At 40.0% G+C, this 20,439-nt stretch overlaps 1 protein-coding gene across 1 annotated transcript in view; it reads right to left on the minus strand.

Moving 5' to 3' along the window:
* The window catches only part of MALRD1 (MAM and LDL receptor class A domain containing 1), a 242,556-nt gene that overhangs the window by 177,036 nt on the left and 45,081 nt on the right, over nt 1-20,439 (minus strand). The window contains exons 13-15 of the mRNA XM_044425030.1: nt 12,720-12,807; nt 12,128-12,304; nt 9,587-9,761 (exon numbers count right to left, since the gene is read on the minus strand). Of these exons, the coding sequence (XP_044280965.1) occupies nt 9,587-9,761; nt 12,128-12,304; nt 12,720-12,807 (440 nt within the window). The remainder of the gene's footprint in view (nt 1-9,586; nt 9,762-12,127; nt 12,305-12,719; nt 12,808-20,439) is intronic.

Below are 20,439 nucleotides of genomic sequence, written 5' to 3' on the forward strand. Positions count from 1 at the left end.
AAGATGGGTTCTGCCACAGAGTCCTCAAGGATATGTGCTGGCTTGAGGACTGAAGGGAAGGGCGAAAAGAACAAAGGACAGCAAGCCCAATCATTAGTCTGTGGCCTGTTCCATGAACAAGCAACCCACTATGACTTCATGTGCTAACTAAAAAAGGTATTTCCATATCTTGGGCAATGCATTCAAGTTCAAGTATTTGTTTAGCTCATTAGAGTACAAACTTGGTATTATGAGTCCAACAACTGTGGAAAATGTTGCATTTTGCATGTTTCTGCCTAGTTTTGAATGGTGGGATTTGGAGACCTTACAGCTGTTTTGACCTTGGAACATTTCCTCCTGAAGAGCTAGGAGTGTGTTAAGCATATTCGCTTTTCTCTCATGACAGTAATGCTTATGAGAGAAGACATAGAGAAACAAGACTGTGCAATTTCTTTACTCTCTCTCTAGAGCTCTCTTCTCTCATCATGTTTTAATGCCTCAGTGATTCTGTGAAAGAATGCTAGATACGGCACTATTTTGACCTTGCTTTACTGGATGCTTTGTTTTGCTGTTTATTTCCATAATTCTTTCCTTACTTCAGCAAAGTGGGAAGTCAAAAACCCAAACATTTAAAGTTTTGAGGTCTATATTTTAAGTACTATAATCTCTCTCATTCAACGGCATTTTTCAGAACAACCCCTTAAAAAGGGCAAACCATTATTGTTCTGTGAATGCTGAAATCAACCCGCTCTACCAATTCTGCTCAATATTCCCTGTATAGCAGTTGAGAAGTAAGTAAATGCAGATGTAGACTCTGATTACAGTTCAAGTATTCAGCAAAACCAATATCATCTGTCAAAAAGGAATGGTTTTTAAGAGTTATTTTGTTACAGCTTGTAAATATAAAAACCAACTCTGACACATACTTTGTGGAAATGGTTTCACTGAAGTGCCTGAGGGATTTTCCACATTATCAGTTTATTGCACAATAAATGCACTTTTGTTTCTCATTTGTTATGCATATTCCTCCCGGTTATGTTTCTCTTAGGAAGATAACAGATTTTATATAGCATCTTTGCCTTAGAAAATATACTTTCCCGCCAGATGGCACTGTTCTGGTTACTGTGCCTGCTGTTGCAATGAGGTTATGTAAGTGTCATGTGGGTACTGTAAGGAACTTCATTTAACCATCACCGCTATGAACTGTGGATTTCTTACATGTATCCATGGTAAGATCCCAAACCTTCTGGAAGGTGGGAACCTCTCTGCCTGTCTAGCACAGCCCAATTTAGTTTGCCTACAGACTGATAGACTGCTTAGTGGTTTAGCTGGTTGATCTGTCTTAGTGGCTCAGTAGTAGTACATAATTATCAGCGGGTTTAAGTCGGAAGGCTTGAGCAGATTCATCCAGCTCTCTAGGCTAACCATTATTTTTGGGCAAAAAAAGTTACAAAAGACATTTCTTAATTTCCCCCTCCCCACTGGCAATCATTTGTGAAATCCATATAGGACTAGTCAAATGTGAGAAAGACATTACCAATGCAGTGAAAAATACACATGTGGAACTATCATGCTTACTAACCCCCAGATATATTTCATGCTTTTTTCCTACACAAAAATGCTTTCCATCAACCATGGTAAACTGATCCTTTAAGCCTGAATCATTGAGCCTCTCTACTTGAAAAGTGGCCTTACTTAATTAGTTGGTGTAGCAGTAGCTAGAACGAAGCTTCAGCCAGCGCCTGAACCTCTGGAACATGACCCAGTGGAGTAGGCCCAGGTGCACCAGCTGAGCTATTTATGGAAGAGGGGAAACTCCTGGTGTTCCATCTGTAGCAGTGTGTAAGAAGAGCATTATACATCCATGGGACTCTGAGTTGTGGCCAAATATCAAGTTGCATCTGGTCCTACATAAACAAGGCCAACATGTATGTCTAAGTCAAAGCACTATGTTGAGTCTTTGGTGATTAAATATAAAAAGTGGGCCTGCAATAAAATGTAGTATGGAGCACTCCTGCCCAGGAACAGCGATGCCATCTTTTAGGACAGGAGGTATCTCTCCATGTGTTTTGGACTTCAGTTCCCAGAAGCTCCTCCTGTATGCCCAATGGCCAGGAATGATAGAAACCAAAGTGTAAAACATAAAGAAATCTACTTGCTGCTCATCCCACTTCTAGAATACTTCCATTCCTCTATTCCTTCCTCCATGGTTTTCCATTTACCCACTCAGATCCTGTGATTCCCCACAAAGCTACTAATACCTCCCTTTTGTTTATGGGAGCTGCTGTTGCAACTACAGAACGGTTGGCACTCAGAATCGAGTTTGTTATTGGTATATTTCAATTTTAATAAACTAAATAAATTGTCTCCTTGTCTATTATGGCTAACTATTCACATCATTACTGGATTCTGGATCATGTTTACTTTCAAATTTCTTCAGTATAAATTAAAGGTCTGGGAGAAATGACTATGCAGGTAGATTATGCAAAATTATGTTGGAGCATTTATTTTTATATTTAATTGCTGCAATTCAAATTAAAACATTAACACATATTCTGCAAGGGAAAGATTCAGACTCCAGACCACAGTTTACTTTTAATCTCTTTTCTAATTAACTGATAAGTTTTCTACCAAAAACAAAGAATAGCTATGATATCTGTGAAGGGAAGCCCACATTATTCTAATCTTTCAACGGTATTTCTTGGTGGTTAATCAAAATTGTGCATTTGAGGTGCCAGTGACTGTGGTGTATTCTAATAAAAGAACAGTATTCAGAATAACTGAATATATATTTCTGTTTGGCTGTACACACACAGTGTTCTGTTAATTTATGTCTGTTGTGAGCTGCCCCGAGGCTTTAATGCGATGGGGGCGGCATAGAAATGTTTTAATTAAATAAATAAATAAATAAAAATAAAATTTGAAGAGACAAGGATTTTACACTAAATGAGAGACATGAAAACCTAGTAAAACAGTAGGAGTTATTCATATGGTATTTTTTTATACTCTAATATGTTGGATATGTTTTTCATATTTTTTGAAAGTTTAGATTCTGATTGTGGAGCCTTTGTGCAATGCAATGGCTCATCCATATTCAGGATTCCCTACATACTTCCGTGTGGGATATCTACTAATTATGTAAATGTCTAAGGGTGCAGTTTTAGAAAATCAATCAATCAATCAATCAATCATACAACTTTCTGGCTGAGGGATGCTGGGAGTTGTAGAAATTTTCTGCTTACCATCCACAAGATTGGACTCTACATGGCCTGGGACCTAAATATCCTAAGAATAACTTTCTCCTACGTGAACCTATTCAAGTACTGATATCAACGTCTTGTTTCATGTCTACTGCTGTGGCGTGGCAGCTGAGCACATGAGACATGGTATTATTCCATTATGGTACTGAGAATGTTGAACTTCTTGACAAGTTTCTGGGTTTTCTGCAATGAGTTTCTTGTTCTTAATGAGGCATGGTTTTGTGACAATTTGTATGTTCTTTTATTGGTATTTGTATGTTTTGATTTCAAGGTAGTTTCAGGTTGGACTTTTTTTGGATTCTACTGTAAATGGCTTTGGGTATCCTTCTGTAGAAAAGTGCGTTATAAATTATTGGAAACATGCAAAGCAAGCATAACCCAACCATGTGTTGTGAAAGTGAGACTTGCCCAAAGGCAGCTGCTGGATTTTAAGACTCAAGATATGAATGTGGTTTTCCATACTGCAGCTACTGCTCCAAACATGCAACTTAGTTACATGAGAAAAGGATGAATAGGAATCAGGATGAGTAAGTGAGACAGAACACTTTCAATTTTTGTGCATGATCCAAAGAAAACAATCAGAGTTGTGGAAAGTGATAGTGACAGAAAGAATCCTCAGGAGGTTATGAAAGTTCATTTCATGCCTTTCATTATATTTTGAATGCTTCAGATAGTTTTATTCAATAGTATCTCAGGAACATGTTCACAAACATACACACACCTTTCCACAGTAGGGGTGGTGAACAAGCAGTGCTCAAGGTCACCAGAATACTGTGAGCACTGGTGTGCCAGCAGTCTTGTGCCGAGCTACTGTTCTTATTTTTGATTGCTCCTTACTTTGCACAAAGGAGGGCATTGCATAAACTAAGCCATTACCAAACATGAAATTTATGCAAAACTGCCCAAATGCTTGCATGCTTTGTTAACAAAATCAAAATTCTCATGCATCAATACTCTGTAGTATAAAAGATTCACATGTTCACATCTAAGCATATTGAGAATGAGAGAAAGAATGCAAACTGGCTCTCAGACTAAATAATAATTTGGAAAAATTATAAAATAAATTCACAAAAAGCCATTTTCTCTGTACAGATTCCAACACTATAAAGAATATGCTTGAGCACTGTTTATGATCTCTGTTTTCCAAAGTGTCATCTGAATGCACTGCCATTAATTTCATGCCACCTCAATGAGGTATCTATCTAATACACACAAACACCAGCACATTCCATCCCAAAGCAGCCAACACAAACACATTTCAGTGAAACATATTTATTGTTTTATTTTACCCACTCATCCATGCTGAAAAGCTAAATTGCAAACACAAATGGGTTCCCAAAGGTATATAAAATTGCTTTTAAATTTTGAATATGCTCTGATCTACAATTTTTAGTTCACAGCATTAATCCCTGTTTTTTGCTTTTTCTAGACATCACATCATTGTGGCCCACAAATGATCATAATTTCTTAGGGACACTTCTACACCACAGACATGATCTATCCATCGGCAAGAGCAGCTATTCACGGGGAAGAAGCTGACATAAGGCAAAGGACTCAATATCCCTGCCTTCTTCAGCCAGTCTTCAGCCAAGCATGTGGGCACATGGCCCCTGCATGACTCAAAATGGGAGATCCAGGCGTATCTTCCATATATGCATCCAAGCCATCTCTTTCACCCCTGCAGCAGACTATCTGCAATCTATCTTTGCTGGTCTGATGTGGTACATTTTTCAGTGCTGCTGTTCCAGGTTTAATGGATTTCCTGAGAGTTTTCTTTTTTCTGTTGTTTCTCTGATATGGTTCAAAATGTGTATTCATCTGGTAACCTGCCTTGTGGGGACTTTTTGCCTAGAAAGTTGGGAATTTGATATTGAAAGAAATGTAACACAGAAAGGGAGAGGGTATGGACAGTGCCTGGCGACCGTTGCTAGGAAAATACAAAGAACGGGGAGGGAGGCAGTGAAACTGCAAAAAACTGGGCCGTTGGAGAGAAGAGAAAGAAAGATGAGGGGTAAAAGCTGATTGGAAGCTGAAGTGTTACTGGAATTCTGGAGAACAGTGATATGGGAAATGTGAGGAAAGTGGAGCCCAGGAGATGAGGAACAGGGTGCAGCAGCCTGAAATGCAGGGGTCAGTACGGGAGCATCACCCTCTTGTGACATCGGGGCAACACTGTGGCACCATATAGGACTTTGTCAACAAAGAGGAGTGTAGTGTCAGCACATTATATAAGAAACGGACATGGCACAGCAAATGCATCTTATTTTGAAAGGACAGTATTTTTATGCATTATAAAAGGCTGCTTGAATGTGTTTGTGTTGGTTACAGGCTCTCTTCCCACACTGGACTGTGGTTTTGCTGTTAGAAAACGCCCAAGTTTGGATGTCAATATTGGAAGCATATATTGCAACTGGTCAGTGCACTGGAATGCATGGTCATAACATTCTGGCCAAGAAACAGCCAGGGAATCAACTAAGCTTTGGGCAAATCCATCAGAACTTAATGGCCACATCACAACCGCACCAATCCTCACTATTCCAAATGGAAGTATAAGTAGCACAATCTACAGGAGGAGAAGCTGTGCCACCTTTTCTCCTAATAAGCAACCTTTTTACTTTCGGTTTGGTGCTGGAGAGAGCAGAATTATCTCGAAAACAATTGCAGCACTTTTACAATGTGGTAATTATAATGCAAATCAGCAATAATTGTATTAATGGTGAATATATTAAAGGATCGGAAGAAAGCTACTGCAGTTCTCATGTCCTTATCTCCTCAGATAGATTCATCCAATTCTGAGGAAAAGGTGGAAGGGGAGAGATGGGCAAATGGCCAGTCACATGGTTACCTAGTGAAAATTTTCAGTCAGAGTGTGAGAACCAGCCCACCTTGCAAAGGGAGAAAGACTTTTCAAAACTACCATGGGAACTGGTCAGGAGATGGCAAAGAGGGTAGACCAATTAAGAAGTCCCAAACTTCCTACCATCTAGCCAAAGGAAGCAGGAAGCTCCAAGGTTCCAGCTACGTGGCTGGTCCTTCTTTTTGCGTGTGTGTCATGTCTCTGATTCCATGCAACACAATTCTGTCTTTGAAGCAGATTTCAATTTGTGGGCAAATTCATAAACTGCTGTTATCACTTTTCGAGATATTTTATGATTGAAGTGCTACAGAAATGCAAGTAAATCTAATCCAAAATCTTACATAAACATACTTTTTATCAAGACAGGGTACTGGGAAAACCCTGATGGCAGTCAAACTAAACATATTATAGTTCTAACAGTAAGTAATATGATCCTTGTTTCTTCCATAATGTCTTTGATTTTACTGTTTCAAGTCAGAGATCCCCCTTTGATCATTCAAAAGGTCTTAAATTTCTCACCACCTGATTAAAATAGCGTGACAAATCACAGGCACTTGGGATGAAGAGTTCCATATTTTTATGGTAAGACAACAGTTACAGAATACTAGCTAAAATGTCTTTACTGGAGCTGCTCTCTCTCTCTCTCTCTCTCTCTCTCTCTCTCTCTCTCTCTCTCTCTCTGCACTTGCACATGCACACACAAACATATTTTAGGTTTGACTGTGTCTGACAAAGAGCTGAAATTAATTCACAATTCTTCTGTGGCTCATCCAAAACAAAGCACATCTCATTAACATTCCTTCATAAATCCTCTGAGTTTGAGAGGAAAAGGAAACAATAGGAGACGATCACACTCTCAAGTAATAAGGATGGAAGCAGACATTCCAGCACAGTGCCTCATCACAGCTGGCTTGATTTATTTACAGCTGTGCAACCCTTCTGTGGGTTGGCACAATATGAAATTGTGGCTTCACTTGGCAAGTGCTTTACTAGTTTCAATTTCTTCCCCTCAGAAAGAGCATGAGATTATATGACACCTCATGCTTCCTGCTTTTGACCATTGGGCTACACCATATGTCCTCCTAAGAGTGAGCAACAATTTCACCAGTGACATTTGACTAATAACATTGTCCATTAGAGAAAAATTTCAAGTCACTTGGGAAACAGCAACATAACATGCCTGCTCTAGCATCACATTTTGAAGCCATAGGAAGGGTTGTACAATTGTTTCTGGCCATAATATGGATAAGGTGGTGTCTAGTAAATGGGATATGCACAGAAATTGACGCCATGAACCATAGTTCAGTTGATGGATAATCACAGGGCCTTCCATTCATAGGCAAGCTATCATATGCGATCTTGCTGCACATAAAAATGCAGCAGTGTCCCTCTTCCACACCATGTGCAGGAGACTTTGTTTGCACTGCTGCATGTGAGGTGGAAGAAAGTTGCTGGTTGTGTTACTTTGTTCTACAAGCATTCGCGGAGTCCCTCTCGGCTTGGCTTGCTTTCCAAGACAGGGCTGAGCATGAGAAGGATGCATTCCACAGGGCTGTGATACATCTCTAGTATGGAAAAGCACGAGTGACCTATGTAAAAGACTAAGTACAAGGCAGAGGTGAGGTATGGGCCCCAACAGACTAACCAGCTTTTTGGAATCCACAGTTTTCAGCACCAACAGGACCCTATTTCAAAGAATGGGAATTCTTTTTCTCTCCTTTTTCACTCCAACTGCCTCTACTTCTCCCATACTTTGGATGTGATCTATGCTTTGTCTTTCTCTCATGCATGCACACAGCATGTCTATAGCATGTGGACATACATGCATTCATATTCCTCCCTTCTGCTCCTCACTGTAAGCACATGAAAAATACACTCTTTCAGGAACCTTCAAAATCATCCTAAACGCTTTCTCTCCCCACCTCACACATTTGCACTAATTTAGATATACAAGCACACCACTTTCCCAGGATCTCCAGGTCCCTTCTAGCTGGCTTCAGCAACCCACACAGACTTTCTGCTGCTCTCCCTATCACCTCCATGTTGGTTCGCTTGAGCTCCCAGACAGCTTGTTGCTGCCTTTCCTAGCTGACCCCCAAACCCAGCCTAGCAGGCAGGAGTCCCCTTTCTCTCGCTCTCTCTGGTGGCTGGATATGCTGCAGAGGAAGGATCAGCCTGCAACTACCTACCTGCTGCCATCTTTCTTTGCAAAGAAGCCCTACCACATGTTCCAGATGCATCCTTGGAAAATGAAGATGGCAACTAGAAGCCCTCTCTTTGCTTTGAAGTGATCCCAGCTTCCAGGAAAAAAAGTATTATAATTTTGCAAGAAGAAGAAATGTTCCTGGGGATCCATTGGTGACTGTGGGCACTGCATTGTATATCCCTACCTTGGAAGATCTAGGCATTGCATGTATTAATCTTTAAAAGAGAAGAATGAACAACCACTGTAAGAATCATAGAATAGTAGAGTTGGAAGTGACCAAGAAGGCCACCAGGTACAACCTCTTGCTGTTGTAGGTCAGCAATTTATACCATCCTACTGCACTCCCCTAACCCTAACATACGGCTAAAGTTCCACTGAAAAGAGGGCAATTTTGAAAAAGTCTTCCTTGAGTAGCTTTTTCTGCACAGCAAAACATTTCTGCCCATTCTAAGCACATTCCAACCATCAAAATCATGCCAGGACACCTCGTTTTTCTAACCCTAACCCTACCCTGGTGCACATCCCTAACTCTAATACAGGGTGGAATTTCCATTGAAAAGAGAGGGATTTTGGAAAAGCCTTCCTTGAGTAGCTTTTTCTGCACAGCTCATCATTTATGCCCATTCTAAACCAATTCCAAGGATCAAAATCATGCCAGGACACCTCGTTTTTCTAACCCTAACCCAGTGATGGTGGACCTTTTACAGACTGAGTGCCCAAAATGCAACCCAAAACCCACTTATTTATCGCAAAGTGCCAACACTGCAATCAAACCTGAAAACTGAGGTTTTTAGTTTAGAAAAAACAACTCACAGCCAGTCCAAGCAAATATATATATATCCTTGGCAGAGCACTGACTGGCCATGTGAAAGCTCAGACGAGTTGTGGCTAATGAGTCACAGCTTTTGACATCATCGCCTGGCACCACTCCTCCTTTCCGAGCATGCACATGGCCCCTATGTGTGCTGTTATCCGATGTTTGACTGCTGGGGCAACTTGGCTCGCGTGCCAGAGGTCCACCACCGCTGATTTATACTAATGGTTGATTCTATTTGTGCCCATTCACCAAGTTCCATTTAGAATTCCTAATGTTAATATTTAGAACATTATGAAAAAGATGCCACTAAGTTCTATTTTCTGTTTCCAGATGTTTGGAATGATCTACCTCAATTACATTAAGCAGATCAAAGAAGCAGCACATTCGCTATTAAAATATTTCATAGTTGACTGAATCAATACAGTGGAATTTATTTTAAAACATAGACTTTAGAGCATTATACTCACGTTGTATGATCCACGAAAGGCCTGTAGTTCTCTTCGCCTGGGTGCATGCTTGCTCCTTTTCCAAGGCTCCAGTGGAACACATGAACAGTATGGGTTGAAGCCATTGTTGTCATGATGGTATCAGGATGATACCATTCACACAGGTTCCCATCATCAAAGTCACAAGTATCTGAAGCTATAGAAAATAAAAAGAATATTGACCTTATAAGAAATACAGAAATGAGAAGCTAACTGCTTGTCAGAGGCACTTTAATTAGTCTTTCTTTATAAGGAACTAATTGCTTTATGAATGTTCTCAGTAGCTTTCAGAGACAGAAGAATTTCAGGTTTTGTATTGAGATCAAATTGGTCATTCTGGTTAGCATCTAATGCATGAGACCTGCAATAACATGTACAGAGTGTTCTTGTTTAATATGCCAGTCAGTCAGCCATGCCCTCTTCCAGGCAACTCCATTCCATTCTTTCTCTCTCTCGTGTCTCTCAAACAGTCAGTGGCATTGGGCTACTTATGGGGTCCACAATGTAAGAGGTTTTGTTTTGTTTTTTTCCTTCTATCAGATTTATTTTTTAAAATTTCTCTTGTGAGACTAATATCCCCTCCTTGTGTTTGGATGATGCCATTTTTGCTACATGTGCAATGGCATTCTACCCTGGACGTCAGAAACAGAGGGGGAGGCAGTTATGTATATCATACAATGAGGTTTCAGAAAGGTTCCTAAGATATTTTCACAAATGTGACTGCATCTGTTCAGTGGATGGACAATATACTTCTGTGCATGTCAGTCACCGGACCTCCTTTCAGGTTTGATTAAGTTGCATCATTAGTGACAGTGTTGTTCATAGTTGCCCTTTGCTGTTCCTCAGTAACTCACCAAGTGCTTCCTGACCTGGTAGTCTCACTTCTGGCACTATCTTTTGTTTCATTTTGGATTCTTCATCATAAGGTTTTCAAGGTAAGAATATTCAGCAGTGGTTTATCATTGCCATTTCCTGCCGAGTACTAACCTGAGTTAGCTTGAGCATCATTGTCATTGTCTGTGAAAGATCCTGTCAGTGATGCCTTCAGCTACTGCTGCTGCACAGTAGCTGCCCTTCGCAAGTCTCTCCATCCCCATCATTATTAGAGATATCCATTCTCTTTTGCTGGTGTGACTGTTCTTCCTGAAGAAGGTGGTTGCCTCTTAGTCTGGTGTCTCCACTTTGATCTTGGGTGGCTCACCTTGGAAAAGAGAGTCTAGCCTCCTCTTGGCTCCCCTGACACTCTCAACCCCCTTCACCACATTAAGGTTGCATCTACGAGGGGGACTTGCTGACATGGGAATAGTGTATCTAGTCCCCCTTTGGCCATGTAACTCCCTATGTGACATTGGGCCACTCAAGAATTCTGTGTTTAACCTGAGTTTAACCACAGACATGTTGAGAGTGCAAAAAGGGCAGCAGGAGGACTATACAAGCCATTTACAGCTTATATAAGAGGAAGAAAGTTGGGGATATAAATGCAGAAATGATTTAAGGAATTATAAGCCAAAACATTTCAATTGTCGTATGTTGCCCACCCCTACTATAGATTTTTTAAAAATTTGTATCTCTTCCAAGGTAGCAAATTAGCCACACTGTCTTCTGGAATTTTCCTTGAATAGATCTACCTGAGAAGTCCCTACTTCCAACAAATTGGTTTTGGCATATGAGAGAGAGAGAGAGAGAGAAGCTGTCTTTCAGGAACAATAGTGATAAAAATAGGGTTGTATCCTTTTACTTTCACTGCTGCTAAAATGATTAATGCCACCCATTGTTTTGGTGACACCCTGGGATATTTGTTATGTATCTACATCTGATAACTGGTATGAAGGCTTTTGTCTTGAACAAATGAACAATTCATACATTCAATCCAAAAAGCCATAAAATGTTTTGAAGTTTGCAGTGTCCTCGTGTTTTTAATGCCATTACACTCCAGAAGTATTCAACAACCATGAAACATAAAGCATACATTTAATTCATTAAACATTATGGGACTATAGAGACCTATCGTGTCAAAGTAAAGATTTTAGACTGAGATTGTTCAGAGCTATTAACTTCGGTCTTTCAAATACTATGTAATTAACAATGACTAGACAGTGTTTATCTTATATATAAACCCAAATGAGGTAATTTAATGTGACATATTTACAATTCCTTGGTGCTATGGCAAATGTTCTCTTTGTTCTTAATTTCCATAGTATTTTGCATGCCAACTAGTGCACAGGTGCCTTGTTATTTTTTCTTTAAACTTGGACAACCATATTTATTTTCAAAAATTGAATAATGAAAGCACAATGCATACTAGGAGGCATTTCTTCTAACTCTCTGGGATGGGAATTCACCATGGCAAATCCTAAAGCACATTCACCAGTTTCTCCATGTAATAAGATTAAGCTAGGCTTTTAAGGCATCGTGAAGAGAAACCGAGAACAGATACCAAGATGTGAGCACAGAACAGCAATCTGCACCACGAAAAAGTCAGGTTCATCCAATGTTATCATAGTACACAACAAGTATGCTTACCACAAGATGACTCATCAGATTTGTCTGGACAATCAGGTCGGAAATCACACTTCCGAGTGATATTGATGCATTGGCCAGTGGTTTGACAAATGAATTCATTTTCTGTACAGTTGTTCATAGGAAATGTCACAGGGATGGATGTTCCTGATGGAGTTGTGACATCGAATGGCAAGTTTCCTTAAGAAAACGCAAAGGGCTGCAGTGAGCTCTTGTGTGTCTCAAATGCCATCATTTTTTAATATTAAAAAAGTAGCAGTCCTCTCCTTCTGTCACAGCACTCTTTTATTCCTTCATATCTAAGCAAAGCATGTGAGGGAGCTCCTGCCAGGGTGGGTGGCTACTCGGGGGACCCCACTGATGGTATTCAAGCAGAAGCTGGACAGCCATATGCTGGGGTGATCTACCTCTGGATTTACTGTACAAACCTGGAGGACAGACTAGATGTCTGATCATAACCCCAGCTCTGTAACTTCTTGATTAACGCTTAGCCATTTCTTTAGCAACTGAGGTTTGAGAAAAGCATCTCATTTGCGTGGAAACCACATGCTGATTGCAACCCCCATTTGGTCACACGGTCTACATTTCTCCTTACCATTGAAAAGTGTACAATTCAGAAAAGAGAGGTCATCAATTCCAATGTCACCAGTGAAGCCGTCACCAACAGTGCCCTCCACTATGATCTAAGAAAACAATTAGAAAGTCATTTGTCACCTCTTCTAATTATCTATGTAATATCAATTTATAACAATAACATCAACAATAATAGGATTAGTTTGGACTCTTAATAAAGAGATTAGAGCCATTATTAAAGCTAAAGTGTGCTTGCGGGGCAAACTAATCATGGTTAACTCCAGTGTTCATTTGAATCATGAAGAACACTTAAACATTAGTGTGATTAGCTCCACAGTCATGTGTAAGCCCCTTAAAATATCGCTATAATAAAGAATTATAACAAGGTTCTGTAGTTACTACCTTATCCAGTAGTCATCATTACATTATGAATCATGGTTAATGATTTCAGCAATCATATGTATCAACCATAATGTTAGAGGGATATGAACCAGAATGAAAGTGCTGCAGTATCTCTCTATGAAAGTCAATTAAATAATATTTTAATCAAATGCTATTCAATAATGGAATGTTATATATCTTTCTTAACCTAGCCCTCTCTGAGGTAAGGTGATCCCATTCATGCTTAAGAGGCAGTTGGCAGTAATCAGTATCTGTTGCATTATTTCTTAAAATCATATGCAGAATAGTGATGTTCACACTCATTTTCACTCTACCCCAGTAACAAACACAGTTCTTCCATACTGAAGCTAGGTCTGAAACAATTGCACTCACAAAAGATGTCCCTTCCTCAACTACTGCCAATGTTCCTGCTACTAGAATTTGAGGATCCCTCTAGAATGGCAAGCAGTGATGCTGCCATGGAAGATGGGTGTTGTAGACCAAATATGAGGAGGGCTATGACTGCCCAACATTGACATGAGAAGCTGAAGACAGGACATGGGGAGCAAGACACTGGAAGTGGGAAGGAAATAAAAGCTCACTTGTAGACCGAAAGGCCTGGTAGGCTGTTGCTCAAGCAAAGGCTGAGTCTGACCTAGAACCTGTTATTCCCAAGAGGGACATCAGTGTCCAGTTTGAGCAGGGAGTGTTCACAGGCATGTGTATGGGTAATGTCTCGATGCTCCTTATAGAGCCCCTTGGCTTGGCAGCAGTCCTCATTTTAGTACTTTTTAAAAGACTTGCTCATGCAAGAGTTTGGTTTGAACCAGACTTGATTTGGGTCAGACTTCCTATCTTTAGAGATGATATAGAACTCTTGCCTGCACTGAACACTGACCAACCCAGGGAGCTGATACTGACTGGGATTCAAAAAACTTTTGTTGCACAGAACATGATTCACACATGTAGGTGTTTCTCTCTCTCAATCTCACTGTGTGTGTACATGCACCCATCCATCTTTCCTATGCTGACATGGGCTCGTGCAGACCAAAACATCTCAAACAGTATGTGTTACCTACCACAGGTCTATGAGGATGAAATCCTGGATACTCTTAGTAGTCATTCTTAGTCCTGTTTTGTGCTTATTGCTAGTAGTATATAGTGGAACTAGATGGAGCCCTGGCACTTTTTGATTAGCTAACATCATCAGCCAGACCCACCACCATCACCACAGAATTCCCCATTTTGTCTGAGTTTACCTACAACTTTTAGGCAGTGGGGTGGAAAATAATTCCCACCACAACAATATATTGTTCCCTTTTGTGATGCAAAGTATTTTTAAAACATAGGAAGAGCCCTGCTGGATCAGAGGGTCCATCTAGAGGGTCCATCTCATCCAGTATTCTGTTCACACAGTGGCCAATCAGTTGCCCAAGGGAAACCCACAAGATGGATGGGAACTCCATTTGGGTAGCTTGGTCTTGAACAGCCTGTCATGGTAGAAGTGAAAAATACCAGAATGGGTTTGTTGATCGGAATCATTACAGTTGCTGCAATTTTGGGCCCTTATTGGGGGTGTGGCTATGGGAGCTACAAATATTATGAGGAGTGTCCGTGCTACAAAATGTACTACTACACCATTGCCTATCACTTTGATGGGACACATTGCCAATTCCTCACCCTGGTTTGGCTCTGATTATGTCCTTGCCAACTTCTCTGGCTCCCCTTTCACCAGTCTCTCCAGAACATTGATCTCTGAACTTCATTCACTCCTTGAGACTGTACCATTACAATGAATTTTGTGGGTTTGTACCTGACAAAGTGTTTTCAGCACTTTAATACAAAATATAAGAGAACAGTGATGGACTGTGCACCAGCAGATATCCTTTCCTGGTTTAGACAGTGCCATCTATAGAGAGACCATAATTTTCAACATCAGCTATGCAATACTGGCAGTATATCATAATTCCATGTGGTTTGCAGGAATGAACGAGGGCCTATAAAACTCTTGTATGCATATGCCCTACAATAATACTCTCGTCAATCACAGAAAGCAGACACATGAAGCCCACAGTCTGGATAAACAGAAAGATACATCTTAGTTGCTGTATTAGATTTTCATGCACCATAAGTTACAGGCAATAATTTAGACAATACTCTCATATTTTTCAAAACTAATGAGAGGCAGAGAAATATGTAAGACAGCACATAGCAACCTAAATTATAATGCAACTGATATTTTCAAAAAAGTAAACATTCCCCATCATACATTTATATAAGAACATCATCATTGCAGCTCCATATCTAAGGCATTATGCTGAAGGAAAGACGAATGGGAACTGTAGTTCATATATTGGGATCAAATGCCATGTTGAGAATGTACGTTTAGGCTTTATGAATTGCTTCGTCCTTTGTCTTACAGTTAATTAGTTCTTGTAACCCCCCTTCTGATTTTCAGAAAACTAATAATGAATACCAGACAGGTAGGACCCCTGAAAAGCATAAAGAGGGTGAATACCTATTTTTCTATGCCAGGAGCTTTTCTTTGATGGGCATACAAAAAAAGACTCCATTTTACCAATTCAGTGGTATTGAAATAAATTTGAAAACTGAAAAAGTATCTATTATGACTGTCAACAGAAGGAAAATACTGACAGCAATCATGTAACTATATAATCATACCTTTAACTATGTAAAATAAGAAATGTATATATTTAATTGTCTATACTGTATTTCATTATTCCTATAATCACAGTGAATAATCACAATTATGGATAGAGATCAGACTTATTTGCCAAATAATGAGCATCAAAGGCACAATGGAAATGGAAAGATAGCACAGGAGTTCTGGTTGCATGAGGGGTAGAACAGATATGTGTAAAGCAAGATTAGGAGACAGGAAGAGGAAAAATTCAAAGTAGTCATGGAAGGTCCTGAATCTTCATCCTTAGAGGATCCTAAGCCTTTGAAGAAGCCCCATTTCATGCTACAGCAGGAGGACCTGGCCATGGAAAGGCATCATGGATTTCCACATCCCCAGGACTCACTCCAGGAAGATTCCAGGCATCAGCTTAGATTCATCTGGGGGAAGTCACATTCCTACCCCCAAACTCTGAGGACTTGAGCCATGAGGAAACTAGCATGCCAGAGCTTCTCCTGCATCATCATATGTCTGAGATTGCTAAAACAGAAAAGTCCCTCTAGGAAATGAAACCTCAGTCAGCATGGAGATGAGACCAGCTAGTTGGTCATGTGCCAAACAAACCCGGGGAGTATTTTTCAGTCAAAACAAAGTGTCCTTCTCTTTTAAAGGGGGTCAAAGTCAAGGACAGCCATAGAGTTCAGGCTAGATGCATACTGGAGATGACTTTAGGTTTATTCAGAATTGGTTAAACAAAGTCTCCAAAGAGTGAGCAGGAGCCTTACAGACAGTGCTGTTTTTGTCATAGAACGCACCACAATGGAGTTCCGGCACCTTTTTTCAACAGATTTTCCAAATTTTAAAAGTAACTTTTGAAAATTTGATGTTTGGTCCATGTGGATTTGAATTGCCCTGTCGAGGATAGCAGGTTGGCGGCAAAATCGTTAAAATGGTGCATGCGGGCTGCTTGTCTGTCGAGTCCGATGCATGCATACTTCGTCCACGCTGGATATGATGGTGCTGCTCGCTTTGTGACTGGTTGTGTGGTCGCGCACTGAGTGTTTACTGCGGGCGGCAACCGTTATGTTTCATTACACAACTGACGTGTGTGAGTGTGTGTACAGTGATTGACTACATGCGAAAGGTAAATAATTTCACAAGTTCCGGCACCTTTTTTCTTACAAAAAAAGCACTGCTTACAGAGTTTTCTGACTCTTTGGTTGCATTTGGGCTGGGTGAAGAAACACCTACACTTCCATGGAACAAAGAAGTAGAGGTTCCTAGAACAAGGGGTCATGAAGGATATCTTAATAATGCTTTAACCTATGGACTTCTCTTGCAGAATGCATGCTTCACCAAGCCTTTAAACTGGCTAATTCATGGATTATGTCATGCATTGTTTGACTTGGGTGGTGACATGGAGATCAAAAGGGCATTTGCATTCATCCATATTTCCATTGTTTTCTTACTTACATGAAGGCAAATCTTACTAATAGCATTAAAGTAGGGGGCATGTAGGTCATGAGCTTGCTTACAACAGAGGAAAACACTCAGCATGCTGTCATCAGGAACCCCTTGTCTCTTACCCATGTAGTCTTTTCCAGAACCAATGCAACCAATGTTAGACATATTAGCTAAGTTGTCAGGATGCTGCATGTCAAAATATATGTGTAAAAACCAAATCAGAGCAAGGGTGGTTTAGGATTAGAGCAATGGACTGGGACTTAGGAGATCTGGGTTCTAGTCCCCACTTGGTTCTAAAGCTCACTAGATGACTTTGAGTCACATAAAGATAGGATAAAAATGGGTGGGAGGGAGGGAGGGAGGGAGGGAGGGCTAAGCTTCTCAGTGTCAGTATCAAAGAGAATTGACCCTTTACTGCTTAATCCTGCTTTATAAAATAAAGATTATTAAGGTTACAGTTTTGTTATGATCCTGTCCCTAACCTGACCCCAGAACTGGCATTTTATACTGTACTTTTAACCATTTAAATTTTTATACTTTATTTTACATGTTATGGCTGTATTAAGTTATTGTGAACTGCCCAGACAGCTTTGGCTATTGGGTGGTATTTGGGGTTTTTTAATGTCATCTCCATCTCCAACTTATGGCAACCCCATAAAAGAAAGCGCGCCAAAATGCCCTATCCATGACAGACCTGCTCAGCTATTGTAAATTCAAGACTACGGCCTCAACTGAATGCAAATGTAATAGTGTTCCTCAAAATGGATCAAAGGTATTGGCTGCATTTCAGATACTGTTCGAATATCCTTGGACCTTGCCTGAAGCTCTAGCTTGATCCTGCCTACTAACCCTAAGCTGCCTTCAGGAACCTGTCATATCCTGTGACATTCTGCTTATCAGCAGGAAAGGACAAATCATTCAGGAACTGAACCTGCTTGTAACCCCCATTGTTCTGTCTCTGTTGCCATACAGCTTCCTATCCACATCCCCTCCACACAATCTGCCTGTACTTTCAGGTCTGTCTTCACCTACCCAAATGCTCACTAAATAAGTTTGCCTCTCAATTTCTGTTAGTCCTCTCCCTTCACAAAAGACTCAATAAGCAATTAAAGAATGACCCCTGCAGTCTCCATGGGCTGGTATGTCAGCAGAAGCTGTGCTTTAAATTATGCCAGATAGTACATCTGACTGACATGTTAGGATCCAGATCTCATTGTAAGTAGTTGATTTTTTAAATGTAAAAATGGTTCTCAAACAGAAAAAAAATAGTTAAGATAAAGCAAAGGTCCACCAACCAAAAAATCTCCAGATCTATTCACTAAAGACTCACTGCACACACTTTCTCTCTGGTCAATCCTTATAATCCAAATCATGTCATGCCAAGCAAAAAGGCAAGAATGTCACAGAGCAACTGGACTATTAATGTAACGGCTCCTATAGCACAATAATCACTATATATCAATTTTTGTTCACTCAAAGTTGCAGAGGGTCAATAAACACCTTTGAAAAATCTGTTTGTGCACCCATTTATAAAATCCTTTCATTCTCTTTATTCATTCATTCATAAATCTAGGATAGAAGTTGCTACTGGGGGAAATGCTAGTGAATTACAACATAAGTGCTGTAATAAAAATCTGCTGTCATTTCAGTAAAATGTGTTGCTTCTGTTACATGATATGATTAGACATATGAACATGCAACCATGCATTCTTTTCTTCTTTTTTAAATCCTGGGATAAGGTGAATATATGTAACTCAGTGAATCTTTCCTTTTTTAATGATGAAGGAAAAGAGGCCACTCATTTTTTAGCAACTGTGATAATACAAAGCTTATAAGAGCCAACCTCTGAGCACTCAATCTGCAGTTTATTTCAAATTTAGTTATATAGCTGGAGCAGTGTCCAATTACAAGCTAACATACCATTTTTACTTGCAACTCCCCCTTTAAAACAAGATGGATTATTATTTCAAAATACAAACCGCTACAAAAATAAAGGGAAGTGGATGTTTCCAAACTGTAGTGATGCATTCAGATCAGTTACTGCATTGCTACATTTTTCATTTATTAATTCATTTTATTTAGGTTTTTATATCCCACTTTTCTATAATAAAAGTAAAATTGAACATGGCTTACAATTTTTGATTTTAAAAAGTTAAACAAAATTTTAATGCAAGCATACCAATTAAAAAGAAGCTATCAACAGCATAAAAACCCTGCATTAGCGGAACACTAACAGCAGCAGCAGACTAAAATACACAGAAAATCTCAAATACATAATAATAATAAACTCCACTTAAATAGAAAGGGCTTAAGAGACTGCTTCAAAGCAAGCAAAGTGGGTGGCTTGATTAATCCCTCTTGGAAGCCTGTCTGATAGTTTAGGCACCACAACTGAGAAAGCTTGTCTCTTCTCTTAGTCAGGGAATGCATCTAAATCTTGATATGATTTATATGAAAGGAGGTAATCCCTGAACTAAGCTTGTCCCAGGCATTTAGCAGCTTTGTAAAGATGAAACCCAGCACTTGAACCGAGCCTGGAGTGAAAATGGAAACCACTGATGTCGGCACAAACCCAGCCTAATATGGTCCATTCTGCCAACTTGTCTGCATTTTGAACCATCTGGTATCTCCAACTGTCTTCAAGAACAACCCAGTGCTGGATGCACTAAAATAACCATACATGGAGGTGCCTAAGTCATGGACCAAGCCAAGCCAAGATATGCTGTCTCCAAGAAAGGGTACAGCTGGCCACCACTGCCAAAGGCACTGTCCACCACTGTCACCTTCAACTCTGTAAGTGCAGCAACCCTCAGGAATACTCCCAAGCTGCAAACCTGTCACTTCAGGAGTGCAGCTAAAACTGTATAAACACACCTTCAAGATCATCAGTACTACCAACAAACAATACCTCTATTCTGGGGGGATTACTTGTTCATCTGTGGGTTTCGTGTATGTTTTAAAATTGGGGTAACCAACCACAGTTACTTGATTGGAAATCACCTGACATAGTTTTCACCTTCCCTTGTATATTATCCACCCTTCCACTAAAACACATTCTCAGACTTCAAACAAACTTCACTACTTGCTTCAGGATACAAGTAGTGAAGTTGTATGCTCGGACAGATAAAAAGTCTGACAACTCGCCAGCATTACCCAATCAGCATGCTTGGCTAGGGAATTGTGGGGTGTTACAGGACTCCATTTTCCTATCTTAAACATACATAGGATTGCACTTCAGAGATCTTTCTTATCTTGG

The sequence above is a fragment of the Varanus komodoensis genome, unplaced genomic scaffold (genome assembly GCF_004798865.1).
Source record: "Varanus komodoensis strain SLA01 unplaced genomic scaffold, ASM479886v1 scaffold15, whole genome shotgun sequence".
NCBI lineage: Eukaryota > Metazoa > Chordata > Lepidosauria > Squamata > Varanidae > Varanus > Varanus komodoensis.